This window comes from Heteronotia binoei, chromosome 1 (assembly GCF_032191835.1).
Source record: "Heteronotia binoei isolate CCM8104 ecotype False Entrance Well chromosome 1, APGP_CSIRO_Hbin_v1, whole genome shotgun sequence".
Taxonomy (NCBI): Eukaryota; Metazoa; Chordata; class Lepidosauria; order Squamata; family Gekkonidae; genus Heteronotia; species Heteronotia binoei.
In genome coordinates this window covers 257,018,431-257,044,533 of record NC_083223.1, presented here as the reverse complement: position 1 = coordinate 257,044,533, position 26,103 = coordinate 257,018,431, and the positions used below count along the sequence as shown (strand labels likewise).

General features: G+C 46.5%; 2 protein-coding genes across 3 annotated transcripts in view; both read left to right on the top strand.

Annotated features, from left to right (window-relative positions):
- Nucleotides 1-26,103, top strand: part of LGALS12 (galectin 12) — a 403,592-nt gene that overhangs the window by 13,835 nt on the left and 363,654 nt on the right. The window lies entirely within an intron of this gene.
- PC (pyruvate carboxylase) overlaps nt 1-26,103 on the top strand; it is a 548,480-nt gene that overhangs the window by 219,840 nt on the left and 302,537 nt on the right. For both annotated transcript variants that reach the window (XM_060253969.1, XM_060253977.1), the window contains exon 9: nt 918-1,080. In XM_060253969.1, coding sequence (XP_060109952.1) covers nt 918-1,080 — 163 coding nt within the window. The remainder of the gene's footprint in view (nt 1-917; nt 1,081-26,103) is intronic.

The window sequence follows — 26,103 nt, the reverse complement described above, 5'->3', positions numbered from 1 at the left end:
TAATCACTATTGTTATTGCTTTTCTCCTGGGTTGCAGGTTTTACTGCCAATCCTGAAACCACTAGGAGGAAACCATCTGGGGAGGTGGGGTTGATTGGGAGGGGAATGCAGGCAAGAGGTGAACTCGGGCTCCCCCTGCCCCCATGCTCTGCTTAGAGTCTTCCAGTTTTATATTTGAGCTGATTTCAAAAACAAAGGCCCTGTTTAGTTTGGCTCAGAGAATTCGGCAAACTGAAGAAAGAAGTTCCCAAACATCTCTCAGGGCATAGGGGGTCATCACTGAACCTTAGAGAAGCTCAGACAGCAGCCAGACCTCTGCTTTCTGAGCTGGCAATGATCAGTGTGAGGCTGGGGAAATCCACCTGGCCCAAGGTCATCCACTGTGCTTCCTCGGTGAGAGCCAGATTGGTGTAGTGGTTAGAAGTGGTGGACTCTAATCTGGAGAACTGGGTTTGACTCACCCACTCCTCCACATTCAGCTGATGGGTGACCTTGGGTCAGTCACAGTTCTCTCAGAGCTGTTCTCTCAAGAACAGCTCTCCCAGCCCAAACTACCTCACAGGGTGTCTGTTGTGGGGAAAGGAAGGAATTTGAACCTGGTCTCCCTGATCAGGATGGCCCAGGCTAGCCTGATTTCATCAGATCTGGGAAGCTAAGTAGGGTTGGCCCTGGTTAGCACTTTGATGGGAGATGAGCAAGGAAGTCTAGGATTGCAGCACAGATGCAGGTGATGGTAAACCACCTCTGTTCATCTCTTGATGTGAAAACCCCACAAGGGCTCACCATAAGTTGGCTGTGACTTGATGACACTTACCACCACCACTCCCAGATCCTAGCCTGTTGCTCTAACTGCTACACCACGCTGATAGAGGGCTTGTTTGAAGCTTCTTTTCCCTCTTTTCTCTCTCTGCCTCCAGCGTCGACCTTGTCCACGCCCAGATCCATATCTCTGAGGGGAAGAGCCTGCCCGAGCTGGGCCTCAAGCAGGACAACGTGCGGATCAACGGCTGTGCCATACAATGTCGGGTCACCACCGAGGACCCTTCTCGCGGGTTCCAGCCTGACACAGGCCGAATCGAGGTAGGGTGAGCCACCTGTTTTCCTCTTCAGAGTTTCCTCCAGAACATTTTTATCTTGTTGCCTCAGTTTCATAGACCTGTGGGAATGTTGCTGACGGCTTCCTTGTTCATTCCACGTGGCATTCTCGCTTGGGGTTTCGTGGGGTATTGATTCATGCGATTCTATTGTGCTTTGATTTCAGTGACTCCGTTCACAGAAATATCTTGATCGAGTTTATTTTCAAGTGTTTTTTTTTTAAAAAAACAAAAAGAGGTGTATGGGCTACAGGAGAAATCGCATCAAGACAACCTTATCATCTGTAGTACGCATAAATCAAAAGGATATTCACTGGATAGACAGTGTTAGGAATCTTGATATAATTCATAAAGGGCAACCAAACTAATGGAAGTCACTGAAGTTGTTCACCCTCTACCAACTTTGCTCGGATGAGTTAGCCTTTCTTCCACCAGCATATGGACTTGGGACCTAAGCAGCATGCATGGAGGTATGCTAGAGGAAGGCAATTTCCCCAGCTCTCTACTCTCACTGCAGCCCTCTGTGCCCCCTGAAATTGTTCTCCTACGGGTCACTGAAGCCACAGAACATGGTGGAGAGCAGATTGGGCGTCTGCAGCCAAAGGGCAGAATCACCACAGATGGGAACTCTGTTCCATCAGTGCCAGCCAATATCACTCAATATGATACCCGTATCGTGCTCTAGCTGGTATAAATGCTGCAGACCCAAATCTTTTCGCTTGGTCAGTGCATTCATCTGCTGACCTTTATAGGGAAAGTCTTCCTATTTTCCTTTATCTGTCCATTGCTCATTTGGCTACCATCGAAAGATATCGAGCCTTTTTATCAACAATATTGAACTGATGCAGTTCTGTGTTGGAATATTCTGTCGCAGTCGAATTTTCGCCGGCACGAAGTGAGATTGAAATACTCTGTGCTGCAGAGGTTGCGGACTGCCCACCGAAAAACACCCGGCATCATCTCTTTTCTCTTCCCAGCCCTGTGCCCCCTCCTCATTTAACATCCAGGAAATTAGATCAGAGGACTGCAGTGCAGATTAGACAGCCGCAAAGTGTTCTGTGCGGGGCTTTCATTTCGAAGGCTGTTTGGAAACTTTGGTTCTTTCAATGTGGTTGTTGATGGTGGTTTGCTGAACATGTTTTAATAGTATTGGTTTATAATTTGGTATTTTTGTATTTTTTCTGTGTGCATGTGTGTGCATGCACACCTGGAAGTCATAGTGAGCTTTGGTGACTGACCCCTACTGGGGGCTTGGAGGATATTCAGGGAGGTGTCTGGATAAAGCCTGCCCCTGCCCCCCAACTTTTGGTATTCCAAGGAAGTCTCCCATCCAAGTAATTGCCAGAGTCAACCTTGCTTAGCTTCTGAGATCTGATGAAATCGGGCTTGCCTGGGCTATCCAGATCAGTTCAACAGGAAATTCACAAATACCTCCCCCCATACACAGTGACCCCTGTTCTTTGCCTAGAAGATGGCAAAACAAAAGCAGTTAAAAAGCCCTTTCATTTTTTTTAAAAGTCCTTTCATTGGTTTACAGGGGCCCCAAAGTTTTGACCCATGCAGCCCCAGATGGGGTAGGAGTGGTTGCATGGGGAGTGGGGAGTGGTTGCATGCATGAAGCTGCCCTATCCTGAATCAGATTCTTGGTCCATCAAAATCAGAATTGTCTACTCAGACTCGCATCAGTTCTTCAGAGTCACAGGCAGAGAAAGGTCTTTCCCATCACCTGCTACATAGTCCTTACAACTGGACATGCCAGGACTAAACCTGGGATCTTTTGCATACCAAGCCGATGCTCTACCACTGGGCAACAGCCACTCCCCTGAGGTATAGGTATGGCATAAGGCATGCCTAAACAGTGCTTATTCTGAGGCAGATCATGAGAGGGAAGGCAGGAAGGGTTACATCAGCGCTTAGTTCTTGTGGCCTTTTCCTACACGTCAGGGAAATGCTGATCGCCACTTTGGGGTCAGGCAGCAATTTTGCTCAATTGGCCAGGGATCCTGGAGGGGTTTTTTTGTTTTTGTTTTGCCATCTTCAGGGCAAAGAACAGGGGTCACTGTGTATGGGAGGAGGTATTTTTGACTTTCCTGCACTGTGCTGGGGATTATCAGCGGTTCTCAACCTTTTTGGCACCAGGGACCGGTTTAGTGGAAGACAATTTTTCCACGGTGGGGGGATGGTTTCAGGATGATACAATTGTGCACTTTATTTCTATTACATTGTAATAATGAAATAATTATGCAACTCACAACCCGGTTGCTAACAGACTGGTACTGGTCCATGGCCCAGAGGTCGGGGACCCCTGGACTAGATGACCCTGGAGGTCCCTTCCAATTCTGTGATTCTTTTATCAGTTTGTGCTTTTGAGGTTCTGGTGGGGGGTGGGGGGTGGGTGGGCTGCCTTTGGAAGTCAGATGGGTGACTGCTGGAGAAAGGGCCTTTTTCAGAGTGGGGGCCCCATTGCAGTGTTCGCTCTCCGAAGACACTTGCCTGCCTCCAAACTTATCAAGTTTTGGGTGCCAAGTTCTGGCTGTTCTCCCCAGTGTTTACACCAGCATTCTTTCTTCTCCCCAGTGCCTTTCGTGTAGTTATCTTCATTTTATTGAGGCGTTTATGCTATTTATATAGTTTGTTTTTATAGCTGACAATCTTGCGTGTTGTTTCCCCCCTCCCCTCCTCTTTTTGCAAACTGCCTGGAAGTGAAGAAGCGTGACAGATGTTATTGCCTAAATATTAAACAGAAACGTGAATCATGACCGTGTCAGCACAAGGGGAGTTTCCCTGCCTCCTCCTTGGTTTCCACTGCCTGCCGTTTGCAAGGGAAGGTGGGGGAAGCTGGCAGGGCAGTGATGTCACCTCTGGCATTTTGGTTCTTTGATGTAACGGCAGCACTTTCTAGCCCACCTTTCTCCATCTAGGGACTCAGGGCAAGCTACAGTGACAGTTAAAAATCTGTCTGATGTAGCAGAGAATCATCAGCAAATCAGCTACAAGTTGCTATCGGCAGGCAAGGGGAGGGAGAGGAGACACAGGGCTGCCGTTTTCAGTGGCAGCCTTATGCACTTCCTTATATATCTGCTTTCAAACTTGGCACTGGATATTCCAATATGTGTATGTTAATATAAGGGCTTTTTTTGAGCAGGAACACACAGGAACGTAATTCCGGATGGCCTGGCATCAGGGGGTGTGACCTAATATGCAAATGAGTTCCTGCTGGGCTTTCTCTACAAAAAAGCCCTGTGTGAAACAATGCTAACACAAGGGGGTGTGGCCTAATATGCCAATGAGTTTCTGCTGGACTTTCTCTATAAAAAGCTCTGTGCGAAGCAATGCTGGCATTGGGGGTGTGGCTTAATATGCAAATGAGTTCTTGTTGGGCTTTTGCCACAAAAAAGCCCTGTGCGGAACAATGGTGACATCAGGGTGTGTGGTCTGATATGCAAATGAATTCCTGCTGGACTTTCTCCACAAAAAAGCCCTGTGTAAAACAATGCTGATATCAGGGGGTGTGGTCTAATATGCCAATGAGTTCCTGCTGGACTTTCTCTACAAAAAAAGCCCTGTGTGAAACAACGGTGACATCAGGGGTGTGGCCTGATACACAAATGAGTTCCTGCTGGGCTTTTTCTACAAAAATAGCCCTGGTTAATATTATTACCTCCATATTGCAGAGGTTGAGAAATAATGGTTTGATGTGAATTTGTGGTCGAGGCAGAGAGAGGGATTCACCCAGGTCACATCCCGCACCATCAGTATCCAGTCCACTAAGATGTCTGGTTGTCTCTTATGAAAGCAGAATTGTGTCTCTTTAATAATAACACTTGTTCGTCCTGGTCTCCCAGGGAACCTTGCAAGGGGAAAAAGCGATTTAAGCCAAAAGAGAAACAGCATCTCCAAATTTAGCAGCAACCACCCGACGGCTCCGAGGGTTCAAAGCCACAGAAATTGTCCCCTCCACTCCCTTCTGCCAGGAATCCTGCCCAACTCATTAGTGGAGGCAGCCTCAGAAGCGAGGAGTTAGATCGAAACTTCATTAATGTGTTGCAAAAAAGAGAAGGGGGGGGGGAAGGGGAGAGGAAGATTGAAAATTTGCCTCCGTATCAAGATTTTTTTCACCTCTTGAATTATTGGCATTTAATGTGCTCAGAGATGGGAGATGGAGGCGGGGAAAAAGCATCCCTCTCCAAGTTCTCGTGTCAGTTGAGAGTGCCTAGAATATGTCATGTTTTCTTCCTACAGCACCCCTGTGGCACTTGAGATGCTTAGAGTGAAACCATTCAAATGTTTTGAAAATGGGAAAATGGTAAAGGGGGGAAAAAGGATGCTGAGGGGAGCTGAGAAGAGACTCCTGTAAAGGCACCCGGGGGGGATCTGAGAGGCTTGATTTGTTTTTTAAAGAGGGGGAAGGAGGAGCAGAACCTGTGAACTGGAGCAGGGTTGTGCATGGATCTGTGTTCTGCATTGGCCTGTTGGGTTTTTACAATGTAAATTTGACCAGGCTTTAATAAAACCTTAGATTGACAGAATACCAGAACCCTGCTGGTTTAGGCCCACTGTCTGTCTACTATGATACCTTGTTTCACATAGTGGCCAGCCCGTGTGCCCTGAAGGGCCAACAAAGTAAGCATAAAATCTCACGCTTTAATTATTTGACGAAATGGGGAGAAGTACTTCCTTAGCTAGACATACTGCTGAGGTTTGCAGTTACCCTGTTTGGAATTTGAATGCATCTCATTCATAATATTTTGGCCATGCTACTTCTGAGTCTGGAGTATCTGGAGAACTGCCTGCTCCCATGCGAACAGCTCAGATCTCTGTGTGTGCCCTTCCTTATAGAGAGAGTGCAGGGCTTATATTGTCGCAAGAACTCCTTTGCACATTAGGCCACACACCTCTGATGTAGCCAGTCTTCCTGGAACTTACAGTTGGCCCTGTACTAAGAGCCCTGTAAGCTCTTGGAGGATTGGCTACATCAGGGGGATGTGGTCTAATATGCAAAAGAGTTCCTGCTACAAAAAAAGCCCTGGAGAGGTATATGAATATCCAAGGTTGGGGACTATCTCTGTAGTCACACATTGCCTCTAGAACAGCTCTATATGTTGTTTCCTAGCACAGAGTCACTTGAGTTTTAGCTTCCATATGAAGACATTCTTATTTTATTTTTATTCTGTTGCTTTGACTGCTTTTAGTATTTGTTTTCTTTCTGTGTTTCCTGCTAAGGGTGTGTCGAATAACTGCTCTTTTTAAAAATTATGACTGCTTATATTACCCTGTAGCTGCTTATGCTGTATATTCCATTGGAATGTTTTGGCTGCCACTTTGCGTATTTTTATTTTACTGCTGTTCAGTATTTCACTGTTGTGTTTTCTTGGTTTTTACTGCCGTGAGACACCTTGTCGACCTCCAGTAAAAATGCAAGAGGGAAACAAACAGCTGAAATAAATACATAAAATTTCTAGTTTGGAACATGGAATGCTGCAATGGCCCGTCCCGTCAGGCTGTTTTTAGGTGCATGAGTGATGGGAGTTGGATCCATAGATCGGCTGAGGCAATGGTGCTTTCCTCTGGTGCAAGAGGGGATTTCTGCTTGCTTCAGAGGAAAGCACCACCGGGGGCGGAACAGATCCCTGGGATCTCACGGAGTGTGTTCGTCAGGGCTTTTTTTGTAGCAGGAACTCCTTTGCATATTAGGCCACACCCCCCTGATGTAGCCAATCCTCCAAGAGCTTACAGGGCTCTTAGTCCAGGGCCTACTGTAAGCTCCACGAGGATTGGCCACATCAGGGGTGTGGTCTAATATGCAAAGGAGTTCCTGCTACAAAAAAAGCCCTGGTGTTCGTTGAACTGCTCAGCCCCATGCACTCACTTTCTTCCTGCCAGGCCTGTTTCTGTCGGCGAGTTGCATCACATGAGCCCCCACCTGTAGCCAAGATGCCCCTGATGCTGGACAGCCTGCATCAACCGCTGCTGGCGAGTGCCAGGTCTCCGTTCCATTCCATCAGTGCTGTTTTGAGAAGTTAATTGATTCTCAGCGGTTGCTGTAATGTGACTGGGGTGTGTGCACGCGTCTCTATGTCGACCACCTGCCTCCGTTTCTACCCATCCCGTTTAGCTTCTTTGGTTTCCAGTCCTCTGGGGCTGCCTGTGGTTAAAGAGGCGCGTGTGTGTGTATTTGATTTTTCCCATTCTACTCGCCTGTCAGGATATTCATTTCGAGCACCCAGCGCGCGTGTGTGTGCTGTCTGCAGGATTTCATCTTCCCTTGCCTTAACTGCGCAAACAACTCTTGCCAATCAAACATAACCACCAGAGAGCTGGGATGCTACGCGAGTCTTGCTAAGAAGCCTGACAGCAGGTGGCATCGCCCAGCTAGCCATGTGTGGGGTGGGGGTGGGGGGGTGTGGAACTGTCAAGCGAGAGATTGATCTGGAGCGGGAAGATGGCAGCTCCCCCAAAGAAGCCCTTTATCAAACGCTATTGGTTAAGGGGGCCTCTGCATGTTTTGTCAGTCTGCACAAATGTGTCGAGAGCTCTGCTCTGCTGCCTGAGCCTGTTCCTCCCAGTGTGAGAGCTCTCCGACTGACCTTTCTGCTGTTGTCCTGCGTGGAAATCTGCCTGTTACTTTTTAGTAACACTTCCTGAAGAACCTGAAATCCGCCTGAACTTTGCAGCTAAAGACGGACTGTGGACAGTGTTAGGCAGCCTGCCTCCCCTCTGCATAAGACTACCAAAGAAGGACATTTGTAGTGGGGCTGCCTGGAAGAGGCACAAAATTCCCAGGGCCCAGGTGAATCCTGCTAGAGGATAGCAGCAACTTAGCAGTTGTGATCAATCTGGATAGAGGGGGGACAAATCCAGCACGATGGGGAGCCCAGAGGGAATCTTTGGAAGTGGGGAGCTCATGGTGGCTCCCAGCATCCTTGTGTTACAGAACTGGACAAGGTTACAAAAAGGGGAACTCAAATGAGCAAGTGCTTGGAGCATCTTCCCAATGGGTGATGCCTATTGGTTTGGGGAGAGTTTAGTTTAGAAAAAAAGACTGACCAAAGGCTGCGGGGGGGGGTATTATAGGGGTTTATAACATTTCTCTAGAGACAGTGCAAGAGAATCTCTCTCTGTCTCTCTTTCTCTGTCTGTCTCTCTCACTTTGTCTCTCTTACTCTGTCTCTGTCTCCGTCTGTCTGTCTGTCTGTCTGTCTGTCTGTCTGTCTGTCTCTCTCTCTCTCTCTCTCATAAAACTAAAACTTGGGGTGAGGGGGGTCACCAAAATGAAACCGGTGAGGAATAGGTTTTGAACTGATAAAAACAAAGCTCTCTCTCTCGGCTTGGCTTCGTGAACGAAGATTTAAGAAGGGTGCAATAGTCCACGTCTGCTGCAGGCTCGCTGGTGGCTGACAAGACCAATGTGGGACAGGCAGGTCCGGCCACAGTGGCTGCAAAAAAACAAAGCACATCATCAGCTAATGGTGAGAAGGGCTGGGGCTCAGTGGAAGAGCATTTCCTTGGCCTCCAGAAAATCCCAGGTTCAATCACTGAAACCTGCTGAGCACTGGTTTAAAAGGATCAGGTCTAGATGATGCTAGATCAAGACTCTGATCCTTGAGGCAGGCAGCTTCGTGTGTTCAGAGGCATTTGCCGTCTCCCAATGGGTATTAGCTTAGATGGCTTGAAAAGGTAAGTAGACATAGTCATCAAGGAGGAAAACCTGTCATGGTGGCCAAGCAGAGCTTCCGTGTCTAGAGGTTATCATAAAGTAAGCTGGTGACAGCAGTATATAGGCTGAGCTCAAAATGCAATGGGGGATGAGGTGTAACATGGGTTATTGATTATAGGACAGGCTCCTCTAGGTTGAGATGGGACACCGTCTTTTGAGTTTTAAGCTTTTCATTCATAATCCTCTGGTGGATTATGAATCTATCGAAGTTAATAGCTAAGCGTAGTAGGGTATCTAATCCTAGTTTTCGTGGGGTCAGGGTCGTTTGTGTAGGAAATCTGGTTGGTGTTCCTTTGGGCATTTGTGTCTTACAGTTTTTCCTTTGGTCTTGATATCTTTTGTATAAACTAATCTCTAGTCACGTTTTGTGCCATGTGAGTGTTACTTTGGGCTCTTCGTGTAACCAGCTATCGTCCGAATACTGGTAACGGAGTTAGAGATCACATGCAGGGGAGTATTACTGCTTTTGTTCCCTGCTCTTGGGCTTCGTGGTAGCCGCTGGCTTTTGTTGGAAACAGGAGACTGGGCTAATGGGCTTTGAACCTGATCCAGGAAAGCTGTTCTTATGTTCTTCCCGCAAACTGGTTTTAACATACAGAGCAGGGGTGGCCAAACTGCAGCTTGGGAGCCACATGTGGCTCTTTCACACATTTTATGTGGCTCTCAAAGGCCCCCCATCGCCCTGTCAGCTGGCTTAGAGAAGGCATTTATCTCTGTAAATCACTTTGCCAAGCCAAGCCAGCCGGTGGTTTGGAGAATGCATTTAAAGTTAAAGTTGCTTTCTTTCCACCTGTCCCTCCCTCCCTCCCTCCCTCCCTCCATGTCTTGTGGCTCTCAAATATCTGATGTTCATGTCTTGTGGCTCTGAAACATCTGACGTTTATCTGATACAGAGAGAGAGAGAGACTTGATGCTCCCCAACCCATTAATGTGCCTCTGCGTCACCATGGAGGAGTTCCTACCTGTCCTCTCGCTGTTCTAATGAAAAGAATCTAAGTGCTTCTTTGCTGCACTATTGCACATTGTCCTTCAGGAGGAGGAGGAGAGGGGCAGCCTGGGCTGCCATCAGCTGCTGCTCATTTGTGATGCCCAGAGATGGTAAGAGAGAAAAGGGAGGTGGTCGCTGCTGGCTGCTCCCCATGTTGTCAGTCCACCCATGTGGGTAGCCGAAGAACTGTCCCTGGTCCCAAACAATGCTGCTGTGGTTTTTTGCTTTCCCACAGGGAAATCCTTTGTTTTCCTGTAGATAGATCCAAATAGGCAGTCGTGTTGGTCTGAAGTAGTAGAACAAAATAGGAGTCAAAATAGGCAGTAAATCTCTGAGTATCAGTGATGATGATGAAGAAGAAGAAGAAGAAGAGGAGGAGGGGGAGGAGGAGGAGATTGGATTTATACCCCACCCTTCACTACCCAAAGAAGTCTCAGAACAGCTTACAATCTCCTTCCCTTCCTCTCCCCACGACAGACACCTTATGAGATAGGTGGGGTTGAGAGAGCTCTGACAGGAACTGCTCTTGAGCAGAACAGCTCTGTGAGAACTTGTGACTGACTTAAGGCCACATCAGCAGCTGCATGTGGAGAAGTGGGAAACAAAACCTGGTTCTCCCAGATAAGAGTCTGCTCACTTAACCACTACACCAAAATGGCTCCACTACACCAAACAACACCCAGGAGTGCTTTGGCTTTACACCTCGTTTTTGGCTCTCTGGGAAAACAAAACTGGCCATTGTATGAAACATGATTCTGGACTAGATGAGCCACTGTTCTCTTCTGATGTTCTGAGGCCAGCGGGGCTACAAGAAGTACAGAAGAGCTGAGCTGTGCTACCCCATCCCCTCCCCAATCAGGAAAACAAAGGAACAAAATAGGAGTCAACTGCACCTCTAAGACCAACGTAGTTATGTTCAGAACGTAAGCTTTCGTGTGCATGCACCCTTCTTCAGACGAGGAATGAGGTACAGTAAGCAGAGTACAGTAAGCATAGCTGGTGGGGTTTTGAATGCCAAGTGGTACAAAGTTAAAAACCAATAGCAGAATAGTAAAATTAACAAATTCAGAAAGCCTTTGATCTGGGTTGCGCTAGCATGGGAAACCATAAAATAATAACATGCCAGAAAGTGAGAATGCCTGTTAATTATTCTATTGCTAATAAACCTGGGTCAAAAAGAAGGCATTTCTTTCCCAGAAGTTTTTCCTGTCCAACTAATTTACCTTTTAACATGTAACATAAATATATACATCATTTTAGTTTGCCATTAGGAAAAAATACATTAAAATATAGTGGAAGATGGGTTTAGTATATGTAATGAGATAAACAGCCAATATCGCTTGTTTGAGTATGTCAATACAAAAGCATTATTCTGATACACTATCCTAAAAGAGAAATACATTGGAATACTGTGGATATATCTTGGTGAAAGTGGGTTTAGCATATGTAATGAGATAAAAAAACAAAACAACATCTCTGTTCAGTCCTGGGGAGGTGTTTGTTTCAAGTTTCATAATAGTTTGTAATTCAGCAATTCCCCTCTCCGTTCTGTTCTTGAAGTTCTGAGTGTGGGTTTAGCATCTGTAATGAGATAAAAACCAATATCCCTGTTCAGTTTTGGGGAGGTGTTTGTTCCAAGTTTCATAATAATTTGTAATTCAGCAATTTCTCTCTCCATTCTGTTCTTGAAGTTCCTTTGCAGTAAAACAGTTTTACCTTTATTAAGAATTTAATCAGCCCCACCTATCTCATAAGGTGTCTGTTGTGGGAAGAGGAAGGGAATGAGATTGTAAGCTGTTCTGAGACTTCTTTGGGTAGTGAAGGGTGGGGTATGAATCCAACCTCCTCCTCCTCCCCCCCTCCTCCTCCTCCCCTCCTCCTCCTCCTCTTCTTCTTCTTCTTCACCATCATCATCACTGATACTCAGAGGTTTACTGCCTCTGAATGTGGAGATTCCCTTTAGACATTATGGCTAAAAGCCACTGGTGAACAAATTGTCCATGAATCTCTCTGCCTCCTTTTAAAACCACCTGCTGTCAATGCTCTACATCCACTGGCAATGAATTCCACAATTCAATGCCTTGTTCAATAGAGAAGTCTTTCCTCCCCGCCCCACCCCGCCCTCCGTCCTGAATATATTGCCCATCAACTCTGTTATGGTAGAAGAAAGTTTTCACTATCCACTTTCTCCTCCTCCCCTCATCAATGGGGAGCTGAAAAAAATTGTGTTTGTTGACACACCTGGGAGGGAGGGTGAAGTCTGCATGTATGCTTAGTGTGTAGGGGGAGGAAGGTGGGATGGCATCTTCTCAAGGATCTCTCAAAACTTTCCATCCAGCCATAGCAAGGACACCAGAGGATCTCTGTTAGATCAGAACAAGTACAAATACATCAAGAGGATGTTGTGGAATTGTTTTCTGTGGCCCCAGAAGGTAGGATCAGAACGGATGGGTTGAAATTAAATCAGAAGAGTTTCTGGCTCAACATTAGGAAGAACTTCCTGCCAGAGTGGTTCCTCAGTGGAACAGGCTTCCTTGGGAGGTGTGTGCTCTCCTTCCTTGGAGGTTTTTAAGCAGAGGTTAGATGGCCATCTGACAGCAATGCAGCAATGCAGATCCTGTGAATTGAGGGGGGAGGGTGGTATTTGTGAATTTCCTGCATTGTGCAAGGGGTTGGACTAGATGACCCTGGAGGTCCCTTCTAACTCTGTGATTCTATGATTCTAAGTCCAACCTAATCCACTTCTGTCACGCCACTCCACTGTAATTTTTAAAGGCTCCTAGCTGGCAGCATTTGTTTTCCCAGTATAGCCCATAGAGGGATAGATTTTTACTGGGGAAACAGACTGTGGAGGTACAAATCCTTGGTAAACTAGCAGAAAGTGATGCCCAGCACTGGATGCAATCATAAGCCTGGTTTTGTAACAAAAGAGGAATCTTAGCTGAAAGCTTGTCTAGTTTGCCGTGGAAGTCAGTCAAAATAAGCTGTTTGTTGTTCCCAGTTCAAGACAGAAGTTGACATGCCGGAGAGAGCTCTGTGGAGAGATTCAAAGTGAATAAAGGCCAAGAAGACAGAACAAAAGAGGACAGATGGAAGCAACTGTGTCTAGGCAGCCAAGAGAGTGGTTTTCATTATTTATTAGAAACATCTTTCTCATGTTTCTGTAGTTCGAGTCGCAGATAATGAATTAAAATAATGATTTGTATCCTACCATTATCGACGAGCAGAGCAGAATGCACAAAGCCGGACTTTCCCACTTCCCCATCTTAACTGTAGCCTGCTGAAATCCTGGAAATTCTGTTCCTAAAACACAAGAGAGGTCCTGCTGGATGAGACCAGTGGCCCAATTAGTCTAGAATCCTCTTTCAGACAGTGGCCAACCAATTGCCCCTGGAGGTTTGTTGCTTCCGAAAGTGGAGGTTCCCTTGGAATAACCAACCACTCCTCCTTGAATCTGTCCAATCCTCTTTTTAAAGTCATTTATGACTGTGGCCATCATTACTTCCACTGACAGTGAATTCCACCCCTGAATTTCTGAAAAAATAAAATATTAATTTTTGTCTGTCCATCAAATTAATTGGGTGGCCCCTGAAGCCTGCCATTATGGGAGGAGGAAAAGCTCCCTGTTCATTTCTCCACCCCATGCAGAGCTCTGTGCGCCTCTGACATATCTCCCCTTTTTTGTCATTGGACTGAAATGTCCTGGAAGGGATCATTAGCCTTTCCTCACAGGAAAGGTGGTCCAAGCCCTGAATCATTTTGGACAGGGACGGATTAACAATTAGGCCAAGTAGGCACTGGCCTGTGGGCCCCCATGCTTTTAGGGGCCCCATGCTGGCTCCCCCCTCCCACTTGCAGCCTTCCCAGCCCACACACCCAGCTAGCAACTGAGCTGCTCTTTGCCCGGCTTGCGTGGTGTGGCTGATGCTGGTGTCATCACCAAGTTTGCCTCTCTCTGCTTCTCTCCTGCAGCTTTGTCAAAGGGACTTTTGAGAAGGTGCCTGCAGGCTACAGTGGGGACTGCAAGTGGCAGGGTAGCGGATTCAACTCTGAGATCATTTGCAAGGGGCCTCCCGAGATTTTGACTGCCTAGAGACCTCCACAGGGTTAAGAACATAAGAGAAGCCATGTTGGATCAGGCCAACGGCCCATCCAGTCCAACACTCTGTGTCACACAGTGGCAAAATTTTTTACATATACACACACACTGTGGCTAATAGCCATTGATGGACCTGTGCTCCATATTTTTATCTAAACCCCTCTTGAAGGTGGCTATACTTGTGGCCGCCACCACCTCCTGTGGCAGTGAATTCCACATGTTAATCACCCTTTGGGTGAAGAAGTACTTCCTTTTATCCATTTTAACCGGTTTAATCAGGCCCTGATTTTGGATGCCCTCTTCTGCATTTTTCCCAGCTCTGCAACTATTATTTTTTTTGAGACACAGTGACCAGAACCATACACAGTATTCCAAAGGAGGCTGAAGCATAAATCTGTCTGTGCAAGGGTAATACAATATCAGCAATTTCATTTCCAGCCGCTTTCCTAATAAATCCTTCTCTCCTGGAGCTCGCCTTTTTCACAACTGCCACCCCTCCACCTTTTCTGTTTCTCTGGGTGGTGGCCGTAGGACTGGGGCCCTCCCTGCTCCTCCCCCCCATTCATGACAATTGCTCCCTTTCCTACATTCTCTCCCGACTGTTCATTCTCTTAACAAATGGACAGTCAAATTCTGGATCAATGTCTCGGGAATCTTTTGTTGCCAGAAATCATTCGAGGATTTATCGTGTCAGGCAAAAGTGCAGTGGACGGTCTTTGGCAACGCATCCCTTTTGGTCCAACGAGAGAAAGATCTAAACTTGTTCGCTCTGCGGGATGCATGGAAATAGCTTTGGCACAAAACACCCTTGAAACTGATCTGCGTGACATTGAAAGAAAAATTGTTGAAAAATTATGTTTCAGCGGTATTTAGCACTATATAAATTGTGAGAAAACTTGTAAATTAGATCGTGCGAGCTGTTGGAGACTGAATAGAGAGTACCCAGCAGGTTTTACGCTCGTATGGCAGCAAGACCAGAAGATTCAGATTTATTGGTAGAAAGGAACAGAATTAATTACAGAGGTTTTAGGATGTCAGTTGCCCAGGGAGCCGACGGGTTTGACTTCTGAATTACCTGAAGGGCAGATGGGAAGCCTGTAATGTGGGATTTGTGGAGCGTGCGGCTGGAATTTGCATAGCAGCTAAACGGAATCACTCTCTGTAGAGTTCACACGTAACAAGAAACCAGGGTTTATTTGAACTGCGGTTAGTTTGGGAATCCCATATTCGGCTGGCAGAGAGGTGCTCAAATCCTGGCTGGCCTGGATGAATCAGGTTTCTGTAGCCCTTTTCTTTGTAACTGGAGAGCCAGTTTGGCCAGCAAGGGGGGGCACAGCTCTCAGTTTTACCTACAAGGAGCACCCCTTCCCTCCAGCCTGGTCTGCTTCCTGCCACCAGTTTGGTGTAATGAGAGCCAGTTTGGTGTAGCGGTTAAGTGTGTGGACTCTTATCTAGGACAACCGGGTTTGATTCCCCACTCCTCCACTTGCAGCTGCTGGAATGGCCTTGGGTTAGCCTTAGCTCTGGCAGAGGTTGTCCTTGAAAGTCCAGCTGCTGTAAAAGCTCTCTCAGCCCCACTTACCTCACAGGGTGTCTGTTGTGAGGGAGGAAAGTAAAGGAGATTATGAGCCGCTCTCAGACTCTGAGATTCAGAGTATAGGGCGGGATATAAATCTAATATCTTCTTCTTCTTTCCAGGCCTGTTTTGGCCTCCTAGCCAGCCTCTGCTTTTTGTTTTCCTTTTCCCCTTTTGTGTGGAAGAGCATTCAGTTATGCAAGTCTCCCGCAGTGCGATGTGGAATAGCCCAGGCGCAGACCTGCCCGAGCGGGAACTAGGGCTGTTTTAGATTGAGAAATGAACGACGACAGGAAGACAAATTCCCTGAAAACTGGATAATGTTTAGTCGATATTAGCGCCACAAGCATAACGAGTCAGTTCAATCTTTCTCTCCGTTCTCTTTATTTTTTGAAGGACGAGAGCTTATATATTGAAAGTCATGTTTTGTTTCTGTTTTTTAAATAAAACGTTTTTGAAAAGACTAGCTTTTATACAACGCTTTCTTGGGTGGGTGCCAAACAGCTACTCTAAGCCAAGATCTTGCAGGGTGTCAAGTGGGATTTTAAAAGGGGTTTTGTCGTGGCACAAAATTATCCAGCTGCAATGGACTGGATTACTGCCTGGGTGAAGGGAGTATGATTGGTCGCCAACACTTTCCAAGACTGGTGTGCCTAAGCTTCTCCATTACTCTTAGGAGTTTATTTTGTCACCTACAAGCTTCATGGCTCAAGTCTTGACTGACCTAGTGCCAGACAGATCTGTATACTCTGTTTTGGCCCCGTCTCTTTGCTGTCCATCCATGAGTTTTTCAGCGTCGTGGCTCTGGTACCCAGGCTGCCAGACAGCAAGGCCGACAGCAAGACCTCAGAAGTCCAAGCATCGTGATTCCCTTCCATCAGAGCCAAAGCAAAGGAAGCATCAGCTAAAGAGGCTGTCTTTCCTTGCTAGCCCCAGCCTCAGCTGCCACTTTTGCACTGTCCATAGGGCTGCCAAGCTCTTTGCCAAACCGGGGGGAAAACCCCAACCAGCCGGGATGGAGCAGGGAGGCGGGGAGATCCCTGCCCCCGTCATCGTACGACGTGCTTGGTGCGATTACATCACCTGGAAGTGACATCATCTCACCAGGCGCTTCATGCAGGGAGCACTCTAGCATTCAGGTAAAAACTTTATGGTACCATAGAGTTTTTACTTGAATCTTAGCATGTCCCCAGCACAACATGCCCAGCATGATGACATCACTTCTGGGCAGTGTCATTGCACTGCATGCGTGAAGCGCTCACAAGATGAATCCCCTGCCGAAGCCAAGGTAGGACTTGTCAACCCTAATTGTCTGGTGTGAGTGTGGTCTTCTTAGGGCTCTCTCCGCCACCAGTCCTGGAGAAGTTTTAGGAGACCCTGTAAGTCCTGAATGCAGCATCTCCCCACAGATTCAGCTTGTGGGGTTCATCTCAGGACAGTCAGCAGATGCCTCTTGAGAGGTCCACCCCATCTCCCACCCAGCTGTCCCACCGTCCCAGAACTGCTCCTCGTGAGGCCACTCTCTGTGAGTTCTTGATGATCTGGTAGCCAAAGAACAACTTCAGCTGCAACCCAGGCATCTGGTGGATTTTTTTGCTTCTTCACATTGAATGGCAGGCTCCCTGTACCTTATCTCAAACTGCTTATGAAATTCCCTTCCAAGTGAAAAGGAATTTCTTGTGTGGCATGAGAGGTTGGGATTGCTAGTTTAGGAACATCAGTCCAAACCTCCCCAAGGGATATGGAGCTAATTGTGCCCCCCCCCCTTTGAGCTGAGCTGTTGACCACTGAAAGTTTGCTTCCACTATGTAATTGAAACCCAAAGCTTGTGCCTGAAGATGAGGCTTCCTGCCAGTTCTCTGTGTGAGTTACTGGTCTGGCTTTTCTACCTCCCAGATAGCCTCTGCATGAGACAGGTCATTCTGCTGCAGCTCTGTGCCAGGAATGGGTGATACATTCAGTCAATGCAGAGGAAAAGCAGAAATACTTAGAGGAGGCTGTCTGTTGCAACTCTGATTCACCCCATGACCTTGTCTCCTCCTAACATCTACTGTGAGGACTAGGTAATTCTGCTGCATTTCTGCCACAGGAATAAATGAAGCATTCTGTCACTGCCAGAGCAAAGATACTAAAGAAATATCTGCTCCTAGACTTAGGATTTCTCTTTCTACTTGTATCTGTCAAAGGGAGCTTTGGCTCTCAAAAGCTTATACCATTGGTGTCTCATTGGTTTTTAAGGTTGTATTGGACTTGAATCTTGTTCCTATAGTAGTCTACCCATTATGTCTCTGCATGTTACTACTCTGTCCTTGCCTCCTTTCCAGTCAGCCTCAAACGAGAGCAAGGAATTCTATTACAATCTCTGCAGGAGGAGCAATTGGTGTGTTCTGTAGCTGCTGATGCTAAGATGCAGCACTATTATCTGCCCAGAACAGGGACTCATACAGAAGCAGAATGGGTGGGCTCCTCTGACAAACTTTCTATATACTCTAAAACCAAACTGTTTGGGAGATAGGAATGAAACTTTGCCTCCAACTTAAATTTAATGAGAGGGAAATTTCCTTTGGCTATCAGAAATTTGGGGAAATTCATTTATACATACTCTGCCTTTCTCAAAGAGACTCAAGGTGCATCACACATAGCGAGCCAGTACAGTCAACAAAGGGGATATTCACTAACCAGTGCATTAGGATTTTAGAACTACCAGAAAGTACTGATATGACACATAAAGCAGTACAAGATTTACATAATGGGATACTACTTACAATCCCAAATCATTTATCCTACTAAGTTTGTGCAGTTTATCCTACTAAGTTTGTACAGTGCAACTCTATATAAAGGTAAAGGTAGTCCCCTGTGCAAGCACCAGTTGTTTCTGACTCTGGGGTGACATCGCATCACAATGTTTTCATGGCAGACTTTTCACGGGGTCGTTTGCCATTGCCTTCCCCAGTCATCTACACTTATGGGCAGCTGTTGATTTTGCCCATCTGCAGGTTGGCACCCGCAGAAGTCCTTGCTGACCTTGAGCCAAGTTGTCGTGGTGGAGCATAGGGAGAGAGGCCAAACGGTGTTCCGTGCTCTTGATTCTCATTTGCTTTCTAGATCTGGGAATCCCACCGAGGAAGTCATGACCGCCATCCCTTCCTGTTATAAAGCTCCTTTTCTGTGCCTGCAACCTCATTTCATTTAGGCACTGTAATATGTGTTTTTTCTCTCAGACCCCCCGGCGGCTGGCTCCCGGTCACTCGTTCTCGGCACTGCTGTCATCCTCTGAGGCTCCAAAGTCGCTGAGCAGATGTCTCGCCGTGTGCCTTGTGCCACCGCAGCGAGCGTTCAAGACAAAAGGCAGGGATTTTTCAATTATAGCCATGCTCTCAAAAGGGCATCAGAGCAGCAGTGTCTATTACGGAGCGATTCCCCCGTCGCATCTGCTTCCTGAACTTGAAATACGGGGATAGCAAAGGGAATCTCTTCCAACTTGGCATCTGTTAGGACAAGGCTGCCTGGTGAGACGAAGGGTGAATTAGGGGTTTATTAGAGAGCAAACACACACAGTCTGGCAAGGCGTGCTGTTCCTCCGAAGAGGAACTCGAGAAGAGAGACCCAACCAAGAAGCTGTGTAATCCAGCACTATCTTCTCAGCAGCTGCCAGTTAAAAATACACTCTAAGAAGCCCAGAATCAGGGTATGAATGAGCAGTGGATCCAGCACAGACGAAAAGAAAATGCCTTCATGCAAAGCATACAGAACTCTGCCACAAAGTGTTGCAACGGCCGCTCATTTAGAAAAGGGGATTAGACAACAAAGAAGACATACAGCCATTAGCCAAAATATCTTAAAAGAACTTCCACATATAGAGGCAATATGCTTCTGAATTAGTGTTGCCAGCTCTGGAATGGGAAATTCTTAGAGATTTTGGAGGTGGAGCCTTAGGAGAGCAGGGTGGGCATCAACATGGTATATGAGGTTCAACGTTGCCAAGTGCAAGGTAATGCACATTGGGGCCAAAAATCCTAACTATAAATACAAGTTGATAGGATGTGAACTGGAGGAGACTGACCAAGGGAGAGATCTTGGGGTCATGGAAGATAATTCATTGAAAATGTTGAGACAGTGTGTGACTGCAATTAAAAAGGCTATACTGGGAATTATTAAAACTGCTTTAAAAATTTGTTCAATATTTAAAGTGTAATTGTTAATTTTAATTGATCTTACTGTAATTGTTTTTATTGTATGGTTTTATTGTGGATTTAATGTTGTTGTTAGCCACCCTGAGCCTGCTTTTGCGGGGAGGGCGGGATATAAATGTGAAAAATAGATAAATAATAAATAAATTAGGAAGGGAATTGAAAACAAATCAACCAGTATCATAATGCCCCTGTAGAAATCGATGGCGTGGCCTCATTTGGAATACTGTGTACAATTCTGGTCACCACACCTCAAAAAAGATATTATAGCTTTGGGAAAAGTCCAGAAAAGGGCAACTAGAATGATTAAAGGGTTGGAACAAAAAAGATATTATAGCTTTGGGAAAAGTCCAGAAAAGGGCAACTAGAATGATTAAGGCGTTGGAACATTTTCCCTATGAAGAAAGGTTAAAACGCTTGGGGCTCTTCAGCTTGGAGAAACATCGACTGAGGGGTGACATGATAGAGGTTTACAAGATTATGCATGGGATAGAGAAGGTAAAGAAAAAAGTACTTTTCTCTCTTTCTCACAATATGAGAACTTGTGGGCACTCAATGAAATTGCTGAGCAGTCGGGTTAGAACTGATAAAAGGAAGTACTTCTTCACCCAAAGGGTGATTAACCCATGAAATTCACTGCCACAGGAGGTGGTGGTGGCTACAAGCATAGCCAGCTTCAAGAGGGGATTGGATAAGCATATGGAGCAGAGGTCCATCAGTAGCTATTAGCAACAGTGTATTGTTGGAACTCTCTGTCTGGGGCAAGTGATGCTCTGTATTCTTGGTGCTTGGGAGGGGCAACAGGGTGAGGGCTTCTAGTGTCCTGGCCCACTGGTGGACCTCTTGATGGCACCTGGACTTTTTTTGGCCACTGTGTGACACAGAGTGTTGGACTGGATGGGCCATTGGCCTGATCCAACATGGCTTCTCTTATGTTCTTATGTCTGGGGAGGGGCAGGACTTTAATGGGGTATAATGCCATGGAATCTACTTTCCAAAGTGAACATTTTCTCCAGGTGAACTGATCTCTGTCACCTGGAGATCAGTTTTAATCCCAGGAGATCTCCAGCTTCCACTTGGAGGTTGGCAAACCTATTTTGAATGCCAGTTTTTGTGAAGGAGGCCCAAGTACCCTGCTGTAGGATTTCTCAGAGGCATCTGGCCCGCTGCTGTTGGAAACAGATTGCTGGAAGAGATGGGACATTTGCTGTGATCCAGCAAGGTTGTTGCCTCAGCATCTGGCATTCAGATGTATCCTACCTCTTGATGTTTATTTATACTTCACCTTTCATCCCAGTGAGGACCCAAAGCAGGTCACATCATTTTTCTTCTCCTCCACATGTAATATGGTGGTTAAGAGCAGTGGACACTAATCTGGAGAGCCGGGTTTGATTCCCCAATCCTCCTTGACATGCAGCCAGCCGGGTGACCTTGGGCCAGTCACCATTCTCTCTGAACTCTCTCAGCCTCACCTACAAGGTGCCTGTTGTGGGGAGAGGAAAGGAATGCAATTGTAAGTCGCTTAGAGACTCCTTACAGTAAAGAAAAGTGGGGTATGAAAGCCACTCTACTTTATCCTCACAACAACCCTGTGCGGTATCTTAAGCTGAGAGCGTGTGGCTGGTCCAAGGTCACCCAGTGTGAGCTTCCATGGCAGAGCAGGGATTAGAACCTGGGTCTCCCAAATACTAATCCAGTCACCACCACCCTATGCTGTCTGATGGAGTTTCTATCTAGTTATCATAGTTCAGGGGTGACCAAGGGTAGCTCTCCAGATGTTTTTTGCCTACAACTCCCATCAGCCCCAGCCACCATGGCCAATGGCTGGGGCTGATGGGAGTTGTAGGCAAAAAAATATCTGGAGAGCTACCCTTGGCCACCCCTGTCATAGTTCATTGTCACTGGTAATTCTGTCCTGACTAATCTTCTTGTCAAGTCATCTTAGCTGGTGGCCCATCTTGAAGAAGTAGCGAGTTTTCTCATACCATCGGGTGGGGCAGATTAGAAGTCCTTTGGGGGTGAGATGAGATTATTTCCATTAAGAACTCATGTCAGACATTTTCTTTTGGAGGTGCTCATTGTTAGCCCCTCAATAATTTAAAGCAGAGCAGGAGGAGCTCATTTGCATATTAGGCCACACCTCCTGGCCTGGAAGCACGTGGCTGCCACGTGGCAGGTCAGGCCAGCCGGAGCCCTGGCCAGCCCTGCCGGGACCACCTGCTCTTAATGCCTCCCACCTCTTTAAGAACCTCACTTGTGCCTTGTGGGATGAAACCCAAACCCCACTGCTTTTAACCTTTGAAAAATTAAATGAATAGGAGATCCTGACTTTTTGTATAACATCTGATTTTGTATATCTTTTGTACAGGGCTTTTTTTGTAGCAGGAGCTCCTTTGCATATTAGGCCACACACCCCTGATGTAGCCAATCCCTCAAGAGCTTACAGGGCTCTTATTACAAGGCCTACTGTAAGCTCCAGGAGAATTAGCTACATCAGGGGTGTGTGCAAAGGAGTTCCTGCTACAAAAAAAGCCCCCCACTAAAAAACAACAGCAGCACGAGAGACTTCTGTGGTTTCTTACCATCCTGAAGCCATAGCATGTTTGAACCTCCATTAGCAGATCTCCTTAGAATGATAGAATCATAGAGCTGAAAGTGGCCATACAGGCCATCTAGTAGTCCAACCCCTTGTTCAATGGCAGGATCAGTCTTCTTGCAAGCGAGTCATGGCTACCTGCCCCCTGGTGAGCTAGTGAGAGCCTTGGAGTGTGTTCGTGCAAATTTCCTCTTGTCTTGGACTTATTCCCTTGTCAAATACACACAATCCAAGACTGCAGGGCACAGAGTCAGGAGGAATACCATGGGGGATGCAAAGGCATCCAGGAGAACTTACTTTGCCTTCCAAAACACAAAGTGCTGGTGATCCCACCAAGAACCCAGTGTGACAACACGTGGGTGAACGGATTTTTTTTTAAATGGAAATTAAATGTGGTATGATTTTGAGACATGCATGAGGCGTTAACTTGGTCGTCCTGCCCTTCTCGGTTAGCTTCTGAGCCTCCTCGAGCCTGACTTGATGGAAGTTCACAAATCATTTTAAAAAGCATCACCCTTTTACTCCTCCGCACGCCTTCCAAATGTTCTTGTATTCCCTAAGACAACATGAAGAAAAGTGACTATCGGGGCTGTCAACAACAACGCAGCCGGCTTACAAAAGCCACTGCCCTGGGAGGGTGGGTGGGTAGGAAGACATGACTTTTACAGGGCATTGCAGTGTAAGAAATGAGATTGTGATTGGAATGGAAGGATAGAAGAGGAAATGTGGGTTTGAGGTGGAGTGAAAAGTATTGAAACTTTCCAAAGGCATTACAGTGGTATATTGTGAAAGATCGCATAACGTTCAGAGCCTTTAAGTTCAGAGCTGATGTGGGGTAGCAGCTGAAGCATCAGACAAGAGACCCGGGTTCCAATCCTCATGTAGTTACCATCTCCTCGGTTAACCTACCCTACACGCTTGTTGTGAGAGTAAAATGGAGGAGGAGGGAGAGCCCCTTTCGGGCACCCTGTGCTCCTTAGAAGAAATGAAGGATGAAAATGAAGTCTATAAACAATACACTGTAATGATAGGTAGTTCCATCCAGTTGCAGCTAACTTTGGACAACTCTGTAGGGTTTTCAAGCAGAGGTTGTTTGCCATTGCCTGCCTCTGCATAGTGACCTTGAACTTCGTTGGTTATCTCTTATCCAAGTGTGAACCGGAGCTGACCCCTGCTTAGCTTCTGAAATTTGACAAGATGGTGCTAGCCTCTGACTGAGAGCTGGCTGTGATTTGACAGGCCACTTTACTTTAACAAGAGTCCTGCTGAATTTTTCCCAAGAGCTGCCTCATTCAGCATCCTGTTTCCAACAGTGGACAGTCAAATGCCTCTGGGTGTGCATAAAGGCTAGGCCTTCACAAGGTATAAGAACATAAGAGAAGCCATGTTGGATCAGGCCAGTGGCTTATCCAGTCCAACACTCTGTTGCAGAGTGGCCAAAAAAGCCAGGCACCCTAAGGAGGTCCACTGGTGGGGCCAGGACACTAGAAGCCCTCCCACTGTCGCCCCCTAAGCACCAAGCCTCTCCTGTTGCCGGTTTGGTGTAGTAGTTAAGTGCACGGACTCTTATCTGGGAGAACCGGGCTTGATTCCCCACTCCTTCACATGCGCCTGCTGATGTGACCTTGGGTCAGCCACAAGTTCTCTCAATACGAAAACGCACAGGTACCGGTGTACTGTGTAGAATACAAAAAGCAAAAAACCTCACCGGTTGGATTAACACTCTCACACAATAACGTGTGTAAATAAACTTTCAGTGCAAAACCATGTAGAAAGTGAATCTGTACAGCAAACAGACAGAATGCACACTCTCAAACACCGCCCTCCCCCCATCAATCCTTTCTATATTCCAAATTTCTGAGGTGCCGCCTTCAGCTGCTTCCCAAGGTCTGAAGCTTGGGTGGGGTTAGAGTCGTCATTCTGTGAAATTTCTTACGGAGAGAACAAAAGACTGTATTTCCTGGATTCTTTATGGTTTCATAGTTCTTAACCCTTCATCAGTCTTCTCTCATTGCTGCCAGCAGCAGAGATTCTAGTATGCGTGCGTCGATCTGTGTTGAGGAGAGCTGAAGGCAGAGATTCTAGTATGTATGTGTCGATCTGTGTTGAAGGAGAGCCAGAAGCAGAGATTCTGTATTCTACAAGTTCTCTCAAGGCTGTTCTGCTCAAGAGCAGTTCTGGAAGAGCTCTCTCAGCCACACCCACCTCACAGGGTGTCTGTTGTGGGGAGGGGAAAGGAAAGGAGATTTGTAAGCCGCTCTGTGACTCCTTTGGCTAGTAAAAGATGGGATATAAATCCAATTTCTTCTCTTCTTCTTGCCCACAACAATTAATATTTTGAGGGAGATGGCTTCTTGAACTTTCGGTTCCATTTATATTTCCTAGTTAACCGATAACTCTTTTCAAAGCAAGAGATGAATAGGGGACGGGGGGTTGTGTGTTTTGTCATGGCCTGCCTCTGCATAGGAACCTTGGACTTCCTTGCTGGTCTCCCATCCAAGTACAAACCAGGGCTGACCTTGCTTACCTTCTAGAGGCCAGGGCAAATGAGACATATTTTGGCACATTTGCTCCATTTACATTCTTCTGTGCCTTCTCATTACGGGGTGGGAGGAAGCCCTGGAAGGCTGCTGATCTGCTAAGAACCGGATGCGTCTCAGCTTATCCCCAGCCCTTAATTTAATATAATTTTAAATTTAATTTTCCATTTATCCCCCGCCCTATTCCGCAAGTGGACTCTGGGCAGCTTACAACATTAAAAACCATTAACAGAAACATTAAGCAAACCACATCCAGGCTAGACAGTATCATAATTACAAAATCTGTAAAATTACAGAATTTTCAAAGTAGTATTCAACATAACTTAAGCAACTTGGTGGTAGGGTACTGATAAGGTGCTGACCCTTGCTGGCCCAAGCAGACAGGCAGAACAGGAGAGTCTGAGCCACACTAAACATGATAAGGGAGAGCCACAGAACCAGAGTTTTTTTTGTAGCAGGAACTCCTTTGCATATTAGGCCGCACACCCGTGATGTAGCCAGTCCTCCTGGAGCTTACAGTAGGCCCTGTTCTAAGAGCCCTGTAAGCTCTTGGAGGATTGGCTACACCAGGGGTGTGTGGCCTAATATGCAAAGGAGTTCTGCTACCAAACAACAACAAAAAAGCCCTGGATAAATCCTTAGTGTTTGTAAAACTTACCATTGCAGCTGTGCAGGGCCTCAGTTTGGAGTAGGACCATGAGTGGGGGGTTGTTAAACCTTCCTACAAAAGACTTGAGGATAATTACCGCTTTTCTCTTCTTCACTGATGATGACTGCTCATGAGTTTGAACTGGGGTGGGTGGGTAGCTCCTGTCTCCAGGTCTCCTGTGTACGACAGATCCAAAACAACCCCTTTCCCCCTCTAAAAGTTGGGGGCATTCTTTTGTCTTGTTTTCTTAATGAGTTTTCAAGTGAACGCTGACCTTATTTTCATGCGCTCTGCCTTTGTGCGGGCCCCCTGGCGCAAAAGAACCGGGGGGGGGGGGTCTGCGAATGTTCCTCTTTTGCCCTCGCTTTAATTAAAACAAATGTTCTCAGGTTTGGGTTCTTGGGTTGCGGTGGCTTCTCTCCCCCTCCAACCCCTATCAATTTCATTGCTCAGCTAAGCAGAAATCGCCCCCGCCAATCTCTCCTAACTAATTGATGCGTTCTGCAATTAAGGACTCCTTTAAAAGACGGAGGCTGTTGCTTCGCTTTATCTTTTGAAGCTTGATTGTCTTAAGGGCCTTTAGTCAATTCCGTTTTGTTCTTGTCAATTTCCCTTTCCAATTTCTCAAGCCTCCAAGGAGACTGGGGGGTACTG